The sequence below is a fragment of the Zychaea mexicana genome, assembly GCF_025766255.1.
Source record: "Zychaea mexicana strain RSA 1403 chromosome Unknown BDB00scaffold_22, whole genome shotgun sequence".
NCBI classification, from domain to species: Eukaryota; Fungi; Mucoromycota; class Mucoromycetes; order Mucorales; family Lichtheimiaceae; genus Zychaea; species Zychaea mexicana.
Genome location: NW_026516685.1, coordinates 351,218 through 370,467, shown reverse-complemented (window position 1 = coordinate 370,467; position 19,250 = coordinate 351,218). Strand labels below are relative to the sequence as shown.

At 40.8% G+C, this 19,250-nt stretch overlaps 7 protein-coding genes across 7 annotated transcripts; 5 read left to right on the top strand and 2 right to left on the bottom strand.

The window, feature by feature from the left end:
- Positions 1 to 1,235: 1,235 nt before the first annotated feature.
- On the top strand, positions 1,236 to 2,623 carry BDB00DRAFT_786576 (thioesterase-like superfamily-domain-containing protein; the record flags this gene model as incomplete). The annotated part of the gene is made up of 5 exons (XM_053120624.1): positions 1,236 to 1,358; positions 1,460 to 1,486; positions 1,582 to 1,585; positions 1,733 to 2,483; positions 2,575 to 2,623. The coding sequence occupies 5 exons, from the start codon at positions 1,236 to 1,238 to the stop codon at positions 2,621 to 2,623; spliced, it is 954 nt and encodes a 317-aa protein (XP_052981507.1).
- A 277-nt stretch (positions 2,624 to 2,900) lies between these two features.
- Positions 2,901 to 4,402, top strand: BDB00DRAFT_258534 (Sucrase/ferredoxin-like-domain-containing protein). Its single transcript, XM_053116687.1, has 2 exons — positions 2,901 to 4,006; positions 4,104 to 4,402. Exons 1-2 carry the CDS (start codon positions 3,154 to 3,156, stop codon positions 4,271 to 4,273), a joined length of 1,023 nt encoding a protein of 340 aa, XP_052981506.1. The 5' UTR covers positions 2,901 to 3,153; the 3' UTR covers positions 4,274 to 4,402.
- Positions 4,403 to 5,164: 762 nt separating this feature from the next.
- BDB00DRAFT_900275 (kinase-like domain-containing protein) lies at positions 5,165 to 7,949 on the top strand (the record flags this gene model as incomplete). Its single annotated transcript, XM_053128549.1, has 12 exons — positions 5,165 to 5,374; positions 5,459 to 5,497; positions 5,576 to 5,681; positions 6,007 to 6,044; positions 6,124 to 6,318; positions 6,450 to 6,514; positions 6,652 to 6,751; positions 6,871 to 6,919; positions 7,044 to 7,154; positions 7,223 to 7,336; positions 7,419 to 7,508; positions 7,586 to 7,949. The coding sequence occupies 12 exons, from the start codon at positions 5,165 to 5,167 to the stop codon at positions 7,744 to 7,746; spliced, it is 1,278 nt and encodes a 425-aa protein (XP_052981505.1). The 3' UTR covers positions 7,747 to 7,949.
- Positions 7,950 to 8,625: 676 nt separating this feature from the next.
- Positions 8,626 to 10,496, bottom strand: BDB00DRAFT_927679 (Alpha/Beta hydrolase protein; the record flags this gene model as incomplete). Its single annotated transcript, XM_053128893.1, has 8 exons — positions 10,123 to 10,496; positions 9,855 to 9,969; positions 9,573 to 9,722; positions 9,378 to 9,453; positions 9,186 to 9,251; positions 9,007 to 9,107; positions 8,818 to 8,930; positions 8,626 to 8,708 (listed from the first exon to the last, which is right to left on the bottom strand). The coding sequence occupies exons 1-8, from the start codon at positions 10,442 to 10,444 to the stop codon at positions 8,626 to 8,628; spliced, it is 1,026 nt and encodes a 341-aa protein (XP_052981504.1). The 5' UTR covers positions 10,445 to 10,496.
- Positions 10,497 to 11,212: 716 nt separating this feature from the next.
- BDB00DRAFT_927678 (cytochrome P450) lies at positions 11,213 to 13,512 on the top strand (the record flags this gene model as incomplete). Its single annotated transcript, XM_053128892.1, has 9 exons — positions 11,213 to 11,463; positions 11,572 to 11,645; positions 11,749 to 11,785; positions 11,897 to 12,019; positions 12,085 to 12,204; positions 12,314 to 12,672; positions 12,766 to 12,931; positions 13,014 to 13,280; positions 13,359 to 13,512. The coding sequence occupies 9 exons, from the start codon at positions 11,213 to 11,215 to the stop codon at positions 13,510 to 13,512; spliced, it is 1,551 nt and encodes a 516-aa protein (XP_052981503.1).
- Positions 13,513 to 14,959: 1,447 nt separating this feature from the next.
- BDB00DRAFT_258434 (major facilitator superfamily domain-containing protein) lies at positions 14,960 to 16,750 on the top strand. The gene is made up of 7 exons (XM_053116686.1): positions 14,960 to 15,197; positions 15,283 to 15,345; positions 15,427 to 15,566; positions 15,640 to 15,854; positions 15,948 to 16,041; positions 16,163 to 16,323; positions 16,439 to 16,750. Exons 1-7 carry the CDS (start codon positions 15,063 to 15,065, stop codon positions 16,678 to 16,680), a joined length of 1,050 nt encoding a protein of 349 aa, XP_052981502.1. The 5' UTR covers positions 14,960 to 15,062; the 3' UTR covers positions 16,681 to 16,750.
- A 229-nt stretch (positions 16,751 to 16,979) lies between these two features.
- Positions 16,980 to 17,371, bottom strand: BDB00DRAFT_870685 (cytochrome c oxidase assembly factor 5-like protein; the record flags this gene model as incomplete). The annotated part of the gene is made up of 2 exons (XM_053126738.1): positions 16,980 to 17,021; positions 17,195 to 17,371. The coding sequence occupies 2 exons, from the start codon at positions 17,369 to 17,371 to the stop codon at positions 16,980 to 16,982; spliced, it is 219 nt and encodes a 72-aa protein (XP_052981501.1).
- Positions 17,372 to 19,250: the final 1,879 nt, after the last annotated feature.

Genomic DNA, 19,250 nt, shown 5'->3' with positions numbered 1-19,250 from the left:
TGTTGCTTACATTATACACAGCTTGATGAACACGCGGTATCTGTAGAGGAAAAACAAGCATGCCGTCTTATATTCCGTGCGTACAACTATTAGTCTTTTGCTGTAACAATGTGGTCTTTAATTTCTTAACAAGACGGTATATATAAAAGTCGAAAGGAAAGGGGAAATGGTTATATTTGGATCGATCAACATAGCTGCATCGTTACATTTCATATTGTACAAATGTATATGCATGCAGGAGCTTGTACATGATGGTAGCAGACAAAAATGGTTTATTTACAATAATTACGACAGTGTGAGCACTGCGTCCGGAGGGACATACTTGATCGCGTCAGAGCTGAAAAGCTTTGGCAATCTAAAACAACCCTGTCTAGGCAGCAGGAAAATAGGTTGAATGATGAAGGTTCTCGATAGATTGAGAGTGGGTGGGTGGGGGGCAAATAAGATTTAATTCTCTGGTTTTCTTTACATTTTTGTTGAGATATAGTTTGTGGGGAAGAGGAGAGACTAGCTTGCTTCGGGATGCTGATCTGGTTGTTGCGTTGCTGTTGGTGCGAGGGGAACCGGCGGTGTCCAGCCATTGAATCAGGGATTGTCCTGAGTTGTACTTAATGCATGCAGTAAAATCTTCCTCGGGATGGCCACATCCGTTTTTTTAAAGGAGTTGACATACCTGTGGCCATATATGTCACCAGTATTGTGTAGAATTGATGAGGCGTTTTTTGGGGGCTTGTTGAGGACGCAAGAGATCAAATAAATAGTGGCTGCAGGTATGGTTGACTAGCAGAAACTCGTGCATATTTAAGCACCACTGCAAGTGGTGGATAGTGGTGGGGGCGGTGTCGTCCTGGCACCAGCACGCTGTTTCCTCGAAAGGATGCCAATACACAACGAATGCATCTGCTGCGCTCATGAGTCGCCATGGGGAGGTGGAAGATTGGGTTCAGGCCAAGTGAAGAGCTGCATGCAGTCAATCGAATAACGTTGGGCCCGGCCAATCGCTTGAGGTGCTGATCATATCGAAACAGCCGGACTTCCGTGCCTAGTGAGGTGTAGGTGGTATTCGGGCGAGGTCGCGACAACTAAAATAGTAGTAACAGCAGTGCATGATGCTCAACATATTCTCTATCCTGCTTCAAAGACATTTTATATAAAAAGGAGCAAGTCAGCGTTAATTATAGGAAGCTTCTTTTCTTCCTTTTCTCCTGTAAATTCCTGTTTTTTATATACCACAAATGCCTTCTGCATCAACGACAGCAAAGCCATCATCATCATATGAATTTGACAAGGCCACAAAAGTTCATCCTTTAGGTGTTAACGATTGGGGTGATGCAGTTTTTACCGGTCAACTTGATAAGGTATTTCATATATACCTCTCGTTTTACTTGAAGTGTACAGGAGCGAACAAGCAGAGTGAATAGACAATGATATTATTTTACCTCTTAATGGTATTATACAGCAATGGGTGTTACGTGGAGTGATACTGGTAGGTATAATAGATTGTCCATTTTTCGAGGGTAATGACAACAACAACAACAACAACGTATTATGAAACTAAAAAGCTATATATTATTATGGTAGGGTGGTAAGCGTTGACATATATGAAGAATAGACAAAACAGCAACGGCGTCGTAGTCCTTCGTCGAGCATTCCGCAACCTCCCTTCATCCTGAATCATCATTTTGACAATTGACGGGCGGTGGTGTGTGGGAAATTGATATGGAATGTGTAGGATATCTGACATCCATGATGCTGAAGACCGCTATGGAACATCATCCAAACCGAGCTCCTGCCGCACTCACAGCATTTTTCACCAGTCCAGCACGACCAGGACCATGCGTGATCGAAATCAAGGATCTCAAAATCAGCAAAAAAGGCTACAGTACCGTTACTGTGACGCTGAAACAACTCAAGAAGAATAATTACCAGGACAAACGCCCACCAGTGACGGTTCAAGAATACAACGCGAAGGATTATGAGATGAAGTGTTATACCGTGATTACTTTAATGGGACACAACCAAATTGAAACCGGCCCTACGATCATCCATCCCGATGCAGCTGCTGCTTTGATCGATCGTAGTAGTACTACTATGCAGCCGGTAGATTTACAGATGGGGGGAGGAGAGAAAACCATAGTGTCGCTGCAAGATCTGAATGCCAAAAACTTGACTGCTACAGCCGAGAGTCATCATGCTTTTTCATTTTCGGATAACAGACCCATCAATTCGATAGCATTGCCTTATTTTGCAGACATGTACGAACATCCGCTGCATATGCTTGCAGATGCAACATACATGCGACTGCAAAACACACATGCATGGAAACCTACTTTACAGTATGAGGTGCAGTTCAAGTATCCGATCATGCCAAAAACAACAACGCAGATCCTGGCTAGCTTCAAAGTACCACATCTCATTCAAGGAAGATTCGATATGGATGGTGTTTTATACACACCAGATGGAAAAATTGTAGCCACAACGAGGTATGTCTACGATGATTTTGCATTACAGTATGATACTGAACGTGTACGCTTATCATATTTCCAGGCACCATGCAATAGTAATTCCGCGTAGGAGTGAACGACGTGATAAGGTCCAAGAGCAGAAGAAATCAAAGCTTTGAGATCTCGTTGGTTTTGTTTTCAAGAGCACACATTGTGAGTCATCTATGTATACTGAGACCTCGTCAAAAGTTTGGCATCAACAATAAAATTGGTGTCGTCATAATATTTGAATCCGACAGATATGATTTTGTAATCTTTAGGTGGCCAAAACAATTGCGTCAGAGAGCAGAACAGTTACTGGAAATCATACTGACCACAGTGAGGCAACTAAACCAAACTAATCTTATAAATCTATTAGTCTTCAAGTAGCAATATGCGCTTTGTAGGTAGTAATTTCGCTTGTCATCTTAAAAAATATGACTCCGTATGTCTGGTTACTAGCGTCGTAAACGAACAATCCCTTATGTGTATATGTAGAACCAAAGCAAAACTTTTCATTTGACGATCATACAATTTTTTGGCGCGGCAAAGCGGCGCATGTTCGGATCAACATTGGGCACAGCGGGGACTCTCTGCCGGACTAACAAGCTATATAAGTTGCAGTAATTATCTTTCTTCCCGACGAACAGAAGATCTACAGTACTATACCATGTTGCGATCCTTAGCACAGAAACACCATTTCCTCTCAAGACTAGTACCACCTAATGCGGGTCAACGCTGTCAAAGGCAACCATTACTACTCCAACGATACCACAGCACAAGTACCACAACAACAAGCGACGACGACGTACCATTTGACGACAAGCCATTCCCTTTCTCACGATTTGAACCGTGCTGCCCTGACAGTGAAGTAGCAGCAGCCGAAAACGGCTTTGTGCCATGCTCACGTCACCCGATTCCTAATGTCATTGGCAAAAAAATCGAAATGCACGAAGCGTTAAAAAAGACCAAAACGGGACGACACTTGGTCGCTTGTGTGGGACTTGACGCACCCGACTGGATGCGGTCTAAAGTGGAAACTGTCAAGGACGGCATGATGCTTTCTTTGAGTTTCGCTCAAAATGCCTGGATCAAGGAACAAAGAAAGAAACCTTCCTCGGACACTACTGCTGGTGGTGGTAGCGGCGAATTGTTCACAACCATCATTGATCGACCTTCACCCAATACCGAATGGCCCACATCTGATATCTTGCTCTTTCCCGAGTTTCGTCGGTATCCAGCAGCTCATCCGGATAAACTGCTAGATTCATCCATTACGCCATTGTTGGATGTCCTCTGGGAGAACCCCATGTGTGGTATATTGCCCCATGTCGAAAACGAACAGACGTTGGATGATATTGATACGATTGTACTGATTTGCACACATACCATGCGGGATAAACGATGCGGTGTATTGGGGCCATTGTTGGTGGAAGAGTTTCGAAAGGTCTTAAAGGAACAAGGTCTTTTAAAGGGTCAGGAGAACGGTCGTGTAGAGGTTTGGGGGGTCAGCCATTTTGGAGGTAAGTTCTTTTTATATTTGGAGGGAAGGATGGAGAGAAGAGAGACAAAATAGAATCTGTTTGACTGATTATTATTTACGCATGATTTATACTGTAGGCCACAAGTTTGCAGGCAACTTGATTATCCATCAAAAGGGATTAGGAGGACACATGTATGGAAACGTACGGCAGTGCCATGTCCCAAGCATTGTCGATCGCCATATCATCAACAGAAAAGTGATCAAGGAGCTCTGGCGTGGAGCAATGACGCCTCCGTCTGTAGAGTAGATAAAATGAAAGACCCTCTTCCTTGCATAGAATTCATTTATTCCCTTATTGTACTGTACTTTAAGCATCTTCTTTTTTCTATTGTTCCTGAAAGTAAATCGCCGACTTAAAAGGCTTCGCTTATCGGATTATTCTCCTTCTATAGCCTATAAAGCACCCATCTTACGTTGGGCGTGGTGGCACGGTCCAGGAGTTGTCTCGTCAATGTTGTTCGTTTAGCAAAGTGCCCCAGAACGAGATACAGTGCATTTCTGCGTGTGTATTGTGTACAGTGACTGCTCAGAGGATCGATACTCGCGTCTTTTTTTTTTACGCGCGCGCGCGCTCTCTGATTCTCTCTCACAATTTCGTTCTTTTATTTAACCGAATTTGACAAAGCTTTATTTCGTTGCTGGTCTTCCACAATTTCAACTTCTTTAATATCCCCCAATTGTCACCTAGCAACTTTGATTCTTTCTAAATTGCTAAGCAACACCCCACATTATAAAATATTCCAAATAAAACATACAGAGAAAGCGGACGATAACAGCAAAACTACACAGAATGACTCACAAGCACGGAAAACTACAGAATGGGACTCCTCCTACTAACAACAGTAGCTCCCACCGATCACAGTGTCTTCAAGATAAAAACAGTGAACGCACTACAGAATCACCATTTGCATCGACCGATGGAACCAAATACTATTCCTTCAATCAACGCGATCCTTCTCCAGACGACAATAGCAACAACAACAAAGTTGATTCAAGAAAAAACCGAACTACAGGCAACGACAGCGACTCTAGGAGAAAACGAACTGTAAACGACGACCTTTTAAACTCTACAAATACAGTTGTTTCTGGTAGTGATGCTGCCGCCGGAAGTCCAGGCCAGCAAGCAAATGCACGAAAAATGGCCAGAACCCTTACCGCCTCAGAACGACTGGCGGAAGGATACGTTCCAGATCCGGCCCAGTTTGATGTTCATGATCGTGCGTGGGGTTACTTGCAAGCATTGGTGCCTGAATTTCCTTCAGGATATCTTGAGCGACAAACGTACTCTGCTGTAAAAAGAACTGGTTATCTTATCGGTCGTGGACAAGGCAACGACTTTCCGTATGTTGTGCAGTTCTTGTCTTTCTGTTTTTTATACTGTTCATCAATCCATACATACTCAATCAACCTTTTAACTATCTTTAGCTGCCAGCGAGGTGAAATTAGCAAGCAACACTGTCTGATCTACATGGTGCGAGTACACTATCAGCTATATGGAAAAATATCTCTTTAAAACTGATCATCCCGTAACATTTCACTTATCTTTCAGGAAAGCGGCACCGATGGTGTTCAAAGAGGCATCAGCGTGTATTTGGAGGATCTCAGGTACAGTTTTCATATGAATAAATTATCCACGCGCACCCTACTCATTCATCGTTTTCCTGGCCTTTTTTTTCTTTTGTGTCAGCTTTAATGGCACCTGGGTGAATGGCAATTTGGTTGGCAGAGGCAAACGGGTCCTCTTACGTTCTGGCGATCGTATCCAGTTGATCCGCAAGATCAATTTCGATGATGATCATGTCAAGAATCGCTGTAAGTTTATTTAAAAAACGTATTTAAAAAACGACAGTCTATCCCACCCATATCAGCTCTTCCCTCCCTCCGAACCTTAGCCCTAGTCCTTCACTACGTGTTTTTTTTCTTTATGATATATATACGAGGACGAGAACGTAATTAACTGATTACTACCGCTACTACTAGTCTATCGCATCATTCTCCCTCCTCAATTCGAAGTTGGTGTAAGTTGTGGTGGATTAATTGTATGCGCGCTCCTTTATATTCAAAACTTATTCATTTACCCAATCTTTTTAAACATAGACATTCCACGAAGAATATCGACTAGCACACGTATTAGGCCGCGGCAACTTTGCACATGTGTATTTTGCGGCTCACAAGATAACAGATAAGGAAGTCGCCGTGAAAATCATAAGCAAAAGCAAATTTGATCGTCGGCCCAAGATGTTGCCCTCGGTTATCCAGGAAGTTAGCATCCTCATGTCGTTAGAGGCTCATGTAAGCTTTTAAAAAGATAAAGGGGGCTGAATACAAGGAAGTTGATGGGGAAATGATAGATAGGGATGAGTAGGTTGTAGGAAAAGCTTTTTTATTGAACTTCTTTTGGGCTCTTTATTTTTTTTCCACAGCCTTGTGTCATACAGATCGGCAAGGTATTCAACGAGCCAAAGTACCTGTATCTCCTCCTAGAATAGTGAGTACTAGTATTACTACTTGTCTGATTACTGGTTTATGGTTTGGTTGTGTTAACTAAAACTGTGCCCATCTACAGAAAAGTATGTTGACTAATATGTCGTCCTCGGCGTTGTTATTATTTTCTTTTTGAAATAGTGTTCGTGGTGGAGAACTCTTCGATTACGTTGTGCACCGCAGTCGTTTAACAGAAGACGAAACACGCTTTGTCTTCTTCCAATTGTTTACTGCTATTGATGTAAGTGTATAAATAAATACTTTAAATGCTCAAATGGATTGGCGCAAAAAACGTAGGTTAAGACAAATTGCCTTGATTATATATTGATATATGTATCATTTTTTTTACCTTTCGTATAGTTTCTTCATAGCAAAGGTATAGCTCACCGCGACCTGAAACCCGAAAATGGTAAGAAAAAAGCTTATATGTTCTTCTTGGCGTTATTATGCTCAGTGATTCCCATGGTCGTAAAAGGCTATCTAATAAATCGTAAATAACACTCTACTTTCTATCGCTTATGATCCTTATTTAGTACTGCTCGTCGACAAACAGAAATTACACGTCAAGATAACAGACTTTGGCCTGGCTAAGATACAAAAGGGGGCAACGGCCTTTGTCAGTCAATGTGGAACTCCAAACTACGGTAAGTCAAATAAAACATAAAGGGAACTGCCACAATCATGGAATATTGATTATTGTTATCTGTTACAGTGGCACCAGAGATTCTTGATCCAGCAGGAAAAAGAGCGTATGGCAAAGAGTGCGATTTGTGGAGCTTAGGCGTCATGCTCTATATCTGTCTATGTGGATTTCCGCCTTTCAATGGTAAAAACAAACACATTCCCGCTCCCTTTGTATTTCACTCAATGTTTACTCGATCATAACAATTTACGTACACTTTTACCAGATGAACTTTCGCCACCGCCAATGAAGGAACAAATCAAGAGTGGCCTTTATACCTTTCCAACACCGTACTGGGATGATATTCACCCTGAAGGTATATGCTGATGCTATTACTGTCAATTTCAGCAAGACTAACAATTCGAAAAAACGTATTTGTGTATGTATGTATAGCTGTGCAACTCATCCGCCGTCTATTAACCGTTGATCCAGCCCAGCGCATAACCGTTAAGGAAGCTTTAGTAAGTTCTATTATACCATTATCCATCTATCTTTCTATGCATACACAACTGATTGAAAATCATTTTTTCTTTATCTCTTTTTGGTTCCTGTAGGATCACCCCTGGATGATGATGGAGGTAAGGCAAGAAGAGGAGGGAACAATTACTACTGCTTTTCTTATCTTATCGGTTCGAAATGCTTGTTGTACATTACTGATATCGGTCTTTCTGTCTTCTTCTATGTTAGCCGGAAACACTCACTAGAAGATGCAATGACGTTGAGCTCGGCTTTGAAAGAATGTTGCTGGCACACCAAGAACTGGCGGATGATGACATTAGGGAAACACAACCAATTGTTCCATCAGCACCAACACAAGAATTTTAATAGCAGAAGACAAATGTCGTTGGAGCTTGTTATCGAAAAAGCATTATTATCTTTTTAGGAACCATGACATCCAACGCAAAACATTCTCTGATGCCTCGTTGTTTCTTTCCGCCACAAACCTAAGGCAACATCATCATGGATTCTATACTTCTTACTCCTATGTTTTTACTCTTTCTGACCTACATTCGTTTTTGCCATTATATCACATGCATATCTGCTTCAAGTCTGTCACGCCTATTAATATTTATCCAAATAGTGACAGATACTTTCTTCGTATATACTTCCCTGCTTTTGTCTCTCTGTCTCTCTATATCACTTTACTTTCGTTTTTTCTCCTCAGTACATATAAAGAACACAATCACCAACCGATTATATTTCTGTTCTTTTCATGTTTTACTATATACTTTATATTTCAAACCTTTATTTTTCCACATTTTCTCATACTCCAGAGGTAAAAGCAATGAGTCTACTTTATTTTCATAATTACACATCAAATGTGGTATACATCTACTTTCATTGAATGTATTTTCTTCAACAATTGTTGCGTATATATCAATAGTTTCATACAAAGTCTAGTAACTTTATGTTGTCTGGCGTATATATTGAATTCAGAGTCGAGATTCCCTAAAGTTTTTCTTGTCGTTTTCCTTGTTGCACAACACGACTTCCGTCAACCTCTCGATTTCTGGTACTATATAAATGACAAAAAGATAAAGAAGAAAACCAGTGCGTACTAGGTTACGTGCCAAGCAAAAGGTATGAACACATGACACGTTAAATATCAAAAGAGCTAACTGTACCTAATCGATCCGGATCTTCTGCAGGCAGTGTATGCCATCCGTCAATCACGCATACTGTCACCATAGCTGATTGTGCTCCTATATCTTCAGGATGGGACCTCGCAGTTACATCTCTATTATTTCAAAAAATGAGTTATGTACATCTATTTAATAAAAATGGGGACATGGCTCGCGTAGGATATCACTTACATCATTGGCTGTTTACAAAGCACTGCATGGACCGGGATCGAAACCATTTTAAGCGACATACAGCTCGTGTAGGCGTCATAAGTAGCTCCTTGACTTAGCAACTAAAAGTATAGTTTTTGAGCAACATCCAAAAAAAGGTGTTTATACCTTTTTTTGTCCAAAGTTTATTGTTTACTTACACTCTCTTGTTTTTTGGGACATTTGAGCTTTACTTTGCCTTCATCCGTGTCATACAATCCGTAATTCTATATATTACAATAATATGCTCAAGTAAGAAGCAGCCTATTATCAGTATTGATTTATATATTACATAGTATATCATATATACACCAGCCGTAGTATACAGTCCATTAAGCGAACGCAAGACTGACCACATAATTTTCAAGCGCTTCAGGATGCAGCTTTCTCCAAACCGGATTTTTGCGCAATGTCTTCCTGCATGCTTCTCTAAATTATGTCAAATTCACCACCATTTTGAACTGCGTGTAAGCATTTTATAAACCTTCTGATATCCCTTCCTAATTTCCTTGTAACGACGCTACAATGTCGTCCCTCATGTCACATACCGATCTGGCCAAGTATCCTGTCTTTTTAAAGTACTGGTAATCAAAGGGTATCGTCCGACTTCTGCAGGTCCGAGTGCCCAATTCCGTATCACTGGTTCCATAATGCAAATACCGTCAAAAATATTGGGTTGAATAAACTCTGCGAGCAGCCTATGTGTGTGTGTATGTTGTTCAGGTGCCAAATAGTCGATACGCATGGTTTATAGTATTATGGTAAATCGTGTAAAAATGTAGTGATATGAATTTTTTGAAGTCATAATGGGCAGTAGAGTCGTTCCTTACATTGTACTAGCACCAATGCTATGTGCGACGCCTATCAACTTATCATAACCTTCTTTACCCAAAGCCATTTTCCGGATGACTTGTAGCGTATCCATAGCGAGGTCAAACCAAAGCACTAAAGCAGTATGATATTTTAAGGGGTTGAAAAATTAGCTTACTATTTGTTTAGCCACGGTACCAGTAAGAAGCTTGGGGCATCTGTGTATACGATAATTTTTTGTGTCTGTTTTCGAAAAGAGAGGGGCTTCTCCATAGTATGTATGTTTACCTTTATACTGGTCCAGATACTCGTGGTTCAATCTAGCCGAGTCGCCATGGGTTCTATTGTCCCAGGCTATAAAGTCAATATGAGTGCTCTCATACACGGATTTAGAACGTAATCGTTCGATAAATCGTCGCATGAGTGGATGCAACAATTCTTTGTGAAAACCCGATCCATGGGACCACAGAAACGCAATTCTTGCGGTGGCGGAAGAGCCAGATGGTGGGGGAAATTCATGGCGTTCAACAGCAAGTCGCATCGTATCATGGTTTGTTGTAATCGGATGAACAGAAATAACTCCTTCATAAGTTGGAGTCAGGCGAGTCATTTTGATTTTCTTTTTTCCTTCGCTCTGGCGATGAAAGAAAGAAGAAAGAGAGTTGATGGCTTAAAAGAAGAATAATGCAAATGCATTAGGGGTTATGTTTACATATACTGAGATCATGAGACACGATAGGCGTCCCCATGCATATGTGGTCCATCGCCGTGCTTTCTTTTCGCGAAAGAAACATCTTCAGTAATAGTGACAATGCTCAAATGCCAAAAATCCACCTTTTCTTCCTTCTGTGTTCCATCGTTGCATAAAATTAAATAAGGGAAAAGGTGTTTACATAGCTAGATGTAGACATGTATACCTCTTCCTTCTCGATCGAGCAACAAATCATAACAATTGTTCTGTATTTATTTATGACATAAGTTTTTCTTCTCATCGATAACGACATGCTCATGACAAACGCCTGAATGCTTTGATGCAGCTTTTTTTTGTTTGTATACTGTCACAATAACTCAGTTGGTAGTTTCAATACCACTAATAGTTGACCGATGGGATTTTCCCAAGTTGGAAGCCCACCCCAACCGCCATGATTCCGCCGACTCAATAAATCCCACATGCATAAATTTTGTTGTTTATAATGCTGGATCATCTGTTTCTCTCTTCTCTCAAGATTTAAGTTGGCAGCCCAAAGAAAGATTTTGTTTCTACTTCTTGTTTTCTTTTTGCGATATACATAATTTCTTTTTTCTTGCTGCTGTATTAGAAGTTGGCTACATCCTCCTTCTTCCCCCTAATTAAGATTGCTGTTTATAAGAAAAAAATATGACTGCTGCTACTGATTCTCTATTTTCTAAACAAACGGCTATTTTGGGCGGTGGATCCGCTATTGCACTTGTGGCAGGTCTATTAGCGCTCAAATATAATGATCGACCACTTTTTGCCGAGGAGCGGAACGATATGACGCTTTTTCGGGGACATCCCTTAATAGGATCTTTACTCTATATGATTCGTAACAAAGCAAGACTGGTGGATTACATTTCCGATGAGTTTGAGTCCAACGATGTGACAACACTGTAAGTTTTAGAGAAGGGAAGGAGTAATGTCAGCAGAAAGATGCTCTGAAGAAAATTGGGTCTTGAATGTATTCACATATTATAAGCGTGTTTTGATACACTATACAGTATGTTGCAGATCGCTGGACGCCCACCCAGAGTCCTCACCATTGACCCAGACAGCGTTGAGCACATGATGAAAGGTATGCTTAATAAGGTTGATGGAATATGGGATCGGTTTCCAGTACGGCTTTAATCATACTAAGGAAGTTGGGTATATTAATTCTAATCTCAACAATCCTCTAGTAAATTTTTCAAACTATCCAAAGAGCTTACTCTTAAAGTACATGGTTTGAATATCACATTTAGAGATGATGCATGAACAACCCTAGACGTATCAAACTTATATTAACAATCTCTTTTCTGTCATAACTTTTGATTCTTCGTGAACTAGACACTCCTTTGAAGATTTGCTTGGTGATGGAATTTTCGCGTCGAACGGACAGACCTGGAAATATCAGCGTAAAACAGCGAGCCATGTCTTTAATGTTGCCAACTTTCGGCACTTGTTCACAGAGTAAGTGCGATGTCAGTATAGTAGCTCAGGCTTCATCTTTTTTTACTGATGCTATGATTATATAGTGTCTTTTTGAACAAACTAGACGTGGTTACAAGACAAATATTTGATCGAAGCGCAGACACAAAAGAGCCTGTTGATTTCCACGACATCATTCTTCGCTTTACATTAGACTCATTTGTTTTGTAAGTTATGAATTGATACAACAACTGCTTTATGTATACCTGCAAACACACATGCGAATGTATTTGCTCTTATCTAATAAGGGTTTTTTAATTTTTTCAAAATGCATAGGCTTGGTTTCGGCGTTGAGCTTCATGCACTGACCAACAAAGAGGGTGTCCCTTTTGCTACTTCATTTGATATCTGCCAACAAAATTGTTTCGACAGGCTGCATTCCCCAACGACACGCATTTGGGAAGCGTTGCAACCAATTCTTTCACCACGTCAAGTATCGATCGGACAGCACTACAAAACCATCAAAAATTTCTCCCTTAAAATCATCCGAGAGCGGCGAAAACTGGTGGAGGAAGGCGGCAAAGAGTTCAATGACATGCTGTATCGGTTCATGGTGACTCCGGATCCTAACGGTAAAATTTTGGAAGATCGAGAATTGGCACACACCATACTCAATTTTATCATTGCTGGACGTGGTAAGTAATACTATTTCATTTGTAAGTTCTACAACAGTACCTGTAATTACATATACTGAGCCTACCCTAACACTTATTTTTTCGGAATATAAGATACGACGGCACAAGCATTATCTTGGACATTTTACAATTTGATGCTTTATCCTCGTGTAGAAGCCAAACTTCTAGCTGAGATCGAAGCCCACTGGCCGAACGAAAAGACTATGGATTCATCGGCCCTATACGAGATAGTGAAATCGCTTACATATGCTCATGCAGTGTACATAGATTGCTTTCTTTATGCATATCGTCAGCTGTTATCTGGTGCTGCATTTATTCTCTAATACTTTTTTCTAATCCAGACTGTTCGAAACGCTTCGTCTTTATCCATCTGTACCTATTGCATCCAAACACGCCCTTGAGGACGATGTATGGCCGGACGGTACATGCGTGAAAAAAGGAGATACTGTAGGATGGTGTCCTTATGCACAAGGCCGGTCAAAACGTGTTTGGGGCAATGATGCAAGGATGTTCAAGCCTGAGCGATGGATTGATAATGACGGAAACCTTGTGCGGGAATCTCAGGGAAAATGGCCAGCTTTTAATGGAGGGCCGCGCGTTTGTTTAGGGTATGTATCATATGAAATGTTGGAAGGAAGGAAAAAACGTTTTCCTTGTTACTCATATTCAACGTTCACAAACTATAGGCAGAATCTAGCTATACTGGAAGCTATTGTGGCTATTGCAACACTTCTTCAGAGATATAAATTCTCGCTTGTACCTGGTCAGGAAATTACGTATACCGCTTCTTTAACGCTTCCAATGAAGAATGGGATGCGGGTCTGGGCCACCAGACGCTAGTTAATAGCGATTTCTCTGCTACATATGTCTCTTCTCTAACATATAACAAGACATTGTCTTGAATGGCAATATACTATTTGTGCTTACAAGTGCCGATTAGCCAATAAAAATAATACCATTCATGTGCTACAATATCAAACCAAAATGTGCAACTTTTCGTCATATCTCGATAATATTTGCTCAAAAGAAACGGCAAAAGCCGTCTCTATCCAGTCGTTTGCTTGTTTATTCTATTCGTTTCTGAAAATGCAGTTGCGAGATGTATAAGCGCATATCCTGCATCATATGTACCTCAACATGCATCCTGTGCATAAAGCCGTCGAGCCTAAATTTTCGTTTTAAGAGCAATTCACCAAGGAGCAGCAGTAAGAGTTATATTTATGTGGTGATCGTATACATATTTGTTATGATCAGCAATACAGCTTCAAACAGATTTATCGCAGTAAACATACTTTGTTGCATTCAAATAACAGTATACATCATTATACGAGATACTAGTACCATTCAGCGATTCATTTGAAACTAATTATGCTTGGCATCATACAGATGGTAGTAGTGACAGTAGAAGATTGAAAAGATCTTGAACTACACTAAAACAAAGTTTACACTCGCTCATTACATACATACCGGAAAGTCACCAGATATTGCTGCAGTACTATTTTAGACAAGTAAATTAAGTTTTGTACTCTGCAGGTTTTTCGATATCATGCTTACTATCTTCCTTTCTCTTACTTTTTTTTTATGTAAAGTTGGTATGTAATAAGCTCGTTGCAATAATCGAAACTATATTCTTATGCAACAATGGCTCTTTTAGTTTAAAAATGAGCGCAGCTTCATGGACAAAAGAGACTACTACTGCTAGTGACAAAGTAAAGAACACCAACGTCGATAATCAGCAACAGCAAAAACAACAACAACAATCTTCAACTGGTTCTAAAAGCAACGACGATATCTTGAGCGACCATCATCCTGAAAGCAAAGAAAAAGAGAACGAGAAGAATGATGTCAATAACAGTATAAAATTACAACACTATACAGACGATCAAGTTCTTTCTATGTTGCCGCATCATCTAGCACCAGATGAGAAAGCTGATCTGGAGAAATTTGACCGTCCAGGAAACAAAAATATTACGGCAGCAGCAAACGATGGCGTAGTAGATCCTTCTTCTGTCAGGGATATTGATGGTGGCTATGCATGGATGGTAGCTGTCGGGACCTTCTCTGGGTCTCTTTCTGTGGGCCTTTCATTATGTTGGTAAGCAAATGGGCAGCTGTCTTATCCATAGTGCTGCTACTGTCATAGCTGTGTCAAGAATAAAAAGATTCTAAACTGCTTTATTACCAGGGGTAAAAAGATAAGAATATTAGCATTTGCGGTGAAACTAAACACCATCATCAATGACAAAGCAACAAATAACCATTAGTGCTTTCACTTTTGATTTTCTTTTCCTCTCTTTGCCCCCAAAAAAGGCGTTATACAAGATATTTACATTAGGGAACAAACATTTTCCGATTCAAATCAATTGATCCAGCTCACATTTGTTGGCAACATGCTATCTGCTCTTACCTACTGTTGCGTTTTCCTGGCCAACTTTTTGATCCCGATGGTTGGTGTGAAACTGCTCCTTTTGATCTCTACTATTATGATTTCTCTGGGATTGGTATTGTCGGGTCTAGCCACACATGTAAGTGGCGTGCATTTATCTTGTTTCTCTACGCCATACACAAAAAGAAAGTATGAATTATTAATACTTTTTTGAAAATATCTAGGTGTGGCATTTGTACCTTTCATGCAGCCTTTGTTGTGGAATAGGAATATCACTTATGTATGGGGTAATTGTAAAAAATACTGATTAGTCAAATAGCACTTGCTACATATGTTTTTTTCTTCTGATCTGACAAGATGTTTATAAGGTAATTATAGGGGTACTTCCACAATGGTTCGTTAAAAAGCGAAGCACTGTATTTGGGTTCCAATCAAGCATGCTTTCTGCGACGGCATTGATCTTTCCCTTTATAATTACAGTTTCAAATGATACGTTGGGTATTGTTTGGTAAGTTTGCATCGCATAGGAGAGTAGCAGCAAAAGTAGTTATCGCTTACTCGAAAATTGTATTTGGAAAAAGGATGTATAGAATTCTCGGTCTCGCCTTTTTTGCGTTAAACGCTGTTGCAATCTTGTTGATCAAAGAAAGACCATCAGACAACAACATAACACCGTTACGTAGAAAGAAAAAGATTCTTGATACTGCCGTGCTGAAAAACAAGACTTTGGTGGTTTGGACAATTGCAGGGCCAATATTTTCTTGGTGTCAATATATCACCTATACATTTTTGCCCCGTAAGTATGAGAGAGAAAATCGTTGAGCTGTACTACATGTAAAGTAAGAACAACTCTATTGACAACGCCAATTTAATGTAACCGCCCTAATAGAGTATGCAACATATCTTGGCCTTTCTACCACTGAGAGCTCTGCAACCATTACAGTCTTTGCAGCTACCAGTATCATCGGACGAGTTGTGATGGGGTAATGTATTAAACGAAGTTATTTTTTGTATTTTGCAATGCGGTGATGTTTATAGAAACATTTTTTAAGAGGGTGGTCTTGTTAACAGAATGTGCTGCATACATCGTCATAATGGATATAGGCTGCTGGCCGATAGACTAGGGAACTTGAACACATACATTGTATTTACAACAATAGCATCGCTCCTCATTTTGTTCCATTGGATGTTTGCTTACGATCTAGCATCATTAATCTCTTTTGCTATTGTATACGGCCTTTTTTCAGGTGGACATTATGCGCTGGGTAAGTATGCATTTATCCATTTATCCAAAAGCATCTTAAAAACCAAAAAATGACAACTTGTGCATACTGACATTCTGTTATTGATACCATATATACCACGGCTGTAAATATATAGCATCACCAATAACAGTCGCCATTGCAGGTTTGCCAATGTACCCAGCTGCGACTAGTTTTCGAATGCTCGCATACTGCTTTGGTATAGTAGGGCCAACCATCGCAAGTACTATTGAAGAAGCGACCAACGGCAAGCCGTATCTTTGTTATAAACTTTTTGCTGGATTTGCACTATTGATTTGTGTTATACTTGCTTGCATTGTTCGACATCATCTGAGCAAGAAAGTTTGTGACAAAATATAAGAAACGAAATAAACGGGTTGTGATGTGGTGGATATGTATAATGCGTTTCCTGTTGCCTGAGGATATATAGAACGTTTCTTGGAGCAAATGATACAATGGTGATGGCTTTATTTACTTTGTAGTACATTTGCTTGGATACAAAATGCAAGTAGAGAATTGGTATGGCTGCTTTACTTTTGTCGTTCTATGTATGTTACTAGGTGCACATATGATGTTGTTGTTGTTGTTGTTGTTGTTGTTTTCTGCTTTCCGTTATGAAGTTCTGTTCAGTTGGCTGTTATGCGATGGTGTCAAGTACGTTATTGCGTGGCATTGCCGCGGAATCGTTTACGTGGGTCGATCTGTAATCATATTCAACGACACATTGAGTATCCTTCCCAATGCGTTTTTCCATTGCCACCAAAAACAGAAAAGTGCTATAGCTTCTCTGAATAAAATTTGCTCCCTTTTCTCCCTCTCCTCTTGTTCTACGTTAACGATTCAACAATTAAAAAAAAAGAGTGTATATATATACCATTCCCCGACGGCATTCTGCGTAACTTTTGCGAATGCTCTGACATTCTGCAGGGACATCGTCGGCATGTTCAGACTTGAAACAGTCTGCCACTGTGTTACGCTTAACCAAAACACAGTTTGATTTTAGCATGCATTCAATAAGTTCGGCACGAATTTCTTTGCAGGACGACGGCATGGTTGTTGTTGTTCAGCTGGTCGGAGAGGAGGTTCAAAAAGACAGGTTCAACAAAGCAAGCAGCAGCACTAGCCACACACATTTCTTTTTTTTTTTTTTTTTAGGCGCGCAACAAATTATTGCGTCGGTTTTTATTTCAAGTCACGTGCATATTAAATATGAGAGGTGAGGAGAAGAAGCTAAGGAGCGTTTGACTAGTTGGCGATAGAAGGAAGATTTTCTTGAGTGCGGGTTAACAAAAGGGAATGGATTTGCGTTATAATGTTATCGGGAACGAAGGGAGAGTTGTTTAAAACAAAGCGCCAGTGGGCGTTCCAAAGACATTCTAATATACAGCTGATAATTATATCTGAAGGGAGACGGGGAGCATTTTGGGGAAAATACAGGTGAAAGATGGCATTGTGTACAGCAGATTCTGTAACAGATTGTAATAGTAGGTCGGGCCATACGGAGCACCAGATCGACCATTTGCGAGGGCATTGGTACAGGAAATGAGACAAATCATCTTCATCTTGGTTACAAATTGGGCATACAGCGGATGTGAATTCGGAGGGCATAATTGAATGTAGAGTTTTACGGCATGAAATCTTATTGTGAAGCGCTCGGTACCAAACATTTCTTGCCGTTGGCGATATCTTCAATCGCCAGAAGGTATCCCATTGGCTAGGTGTTAAGATCGTGTTTTCCCGGGCTTCGACGTGTATAGACTTGTCGATGATTGCTTGTCTGAGTTCTTTTGCTGTGATCGTGGTCAATTGTTTATCTTGGACCTTGCACCATGCTCCCAGATCGACCGCCTTATGTTCACGGATAGCGGGATCAATAGAGTTGTGAAGAAGATGCCTCGGGATCAAAGTCTGAAACACCGCTGGATGGAATCCCAACTCACCCAAGTCCAAGAAGCGAACCAGTAGACCCAAAAGGCGCGGGTAAATCAAGAATTCCGTGGCGAGCCGTCTCCGTAAACAGCCCTTCGCTAAATCAAAGATGAACAAATCATCCATTAGGAGCCTGTGTTTGGCTATGCGTCGTAAGCATACGTCTAAGGTTTTGGTGAGCGGGCGCTGTGTCGGCGTCATGGCATCTAGGACGTGCAGTTGTAGAACTGTAGCGGTCGGTATGAGTTGGGATTGATAGTCAACCGTAAAATTGTCTAAGGCCTTGCATAGCTGATTTGAGAAGCTGACGGGTTTACTCATTGAAGCGGTCCGAAGTCGGGGAAATAGGAGACACATATGTGGGTCCTGGTTTGGAGTCCATGTTGCCTGAGTATTAATTATCCACGAATGTATGAACGATCGCTGCTTGGTGTCATTACTAAACATAGGTTGGATCCATCTGAGCTGGAGTGCTGATTGTTGTGCTTCCGGGACTAATATTGCAAGGCCCCCTTGTTTGCGAGGTGGTGCCAGTCGGTGAAATGCAATCTTGGGAAACATCTTTTTAGTCAAGAAGTCATGGCAAATGCTGCGAACTTTCTTCTGGAACGCTTGAGGGACCGCGCAAACTCGTAAGACGTGCCAAAGTGATGATAAAATCAGCACATTCAGAATTGTCGCTCGACCGCGAATCGAGAGTGACCGATGCGCATGGATGTTGCAGGCTGATTTGATCTTGCCTAGAAGTTTGTCCAGGAAGCCATCCCGTTGCTGCGGCGATTGATACAAAGGATATCCGAGATATACCAAGGCTTGATGGGCTCGTCGATCGAACCATGATCTAATGCCCATTCCCTCCAAACACGAGCGCAAAGTGGATGACGACTTGCCAGATAGCGATATGGCGTGCGTTTTGTCCATATTGACCTTGGCGTTTGATGCTCTGGAGTAGGTGTCTAAGTGGTGGCGGACTTGTTGCAAATCTGATTCATTATGAATGA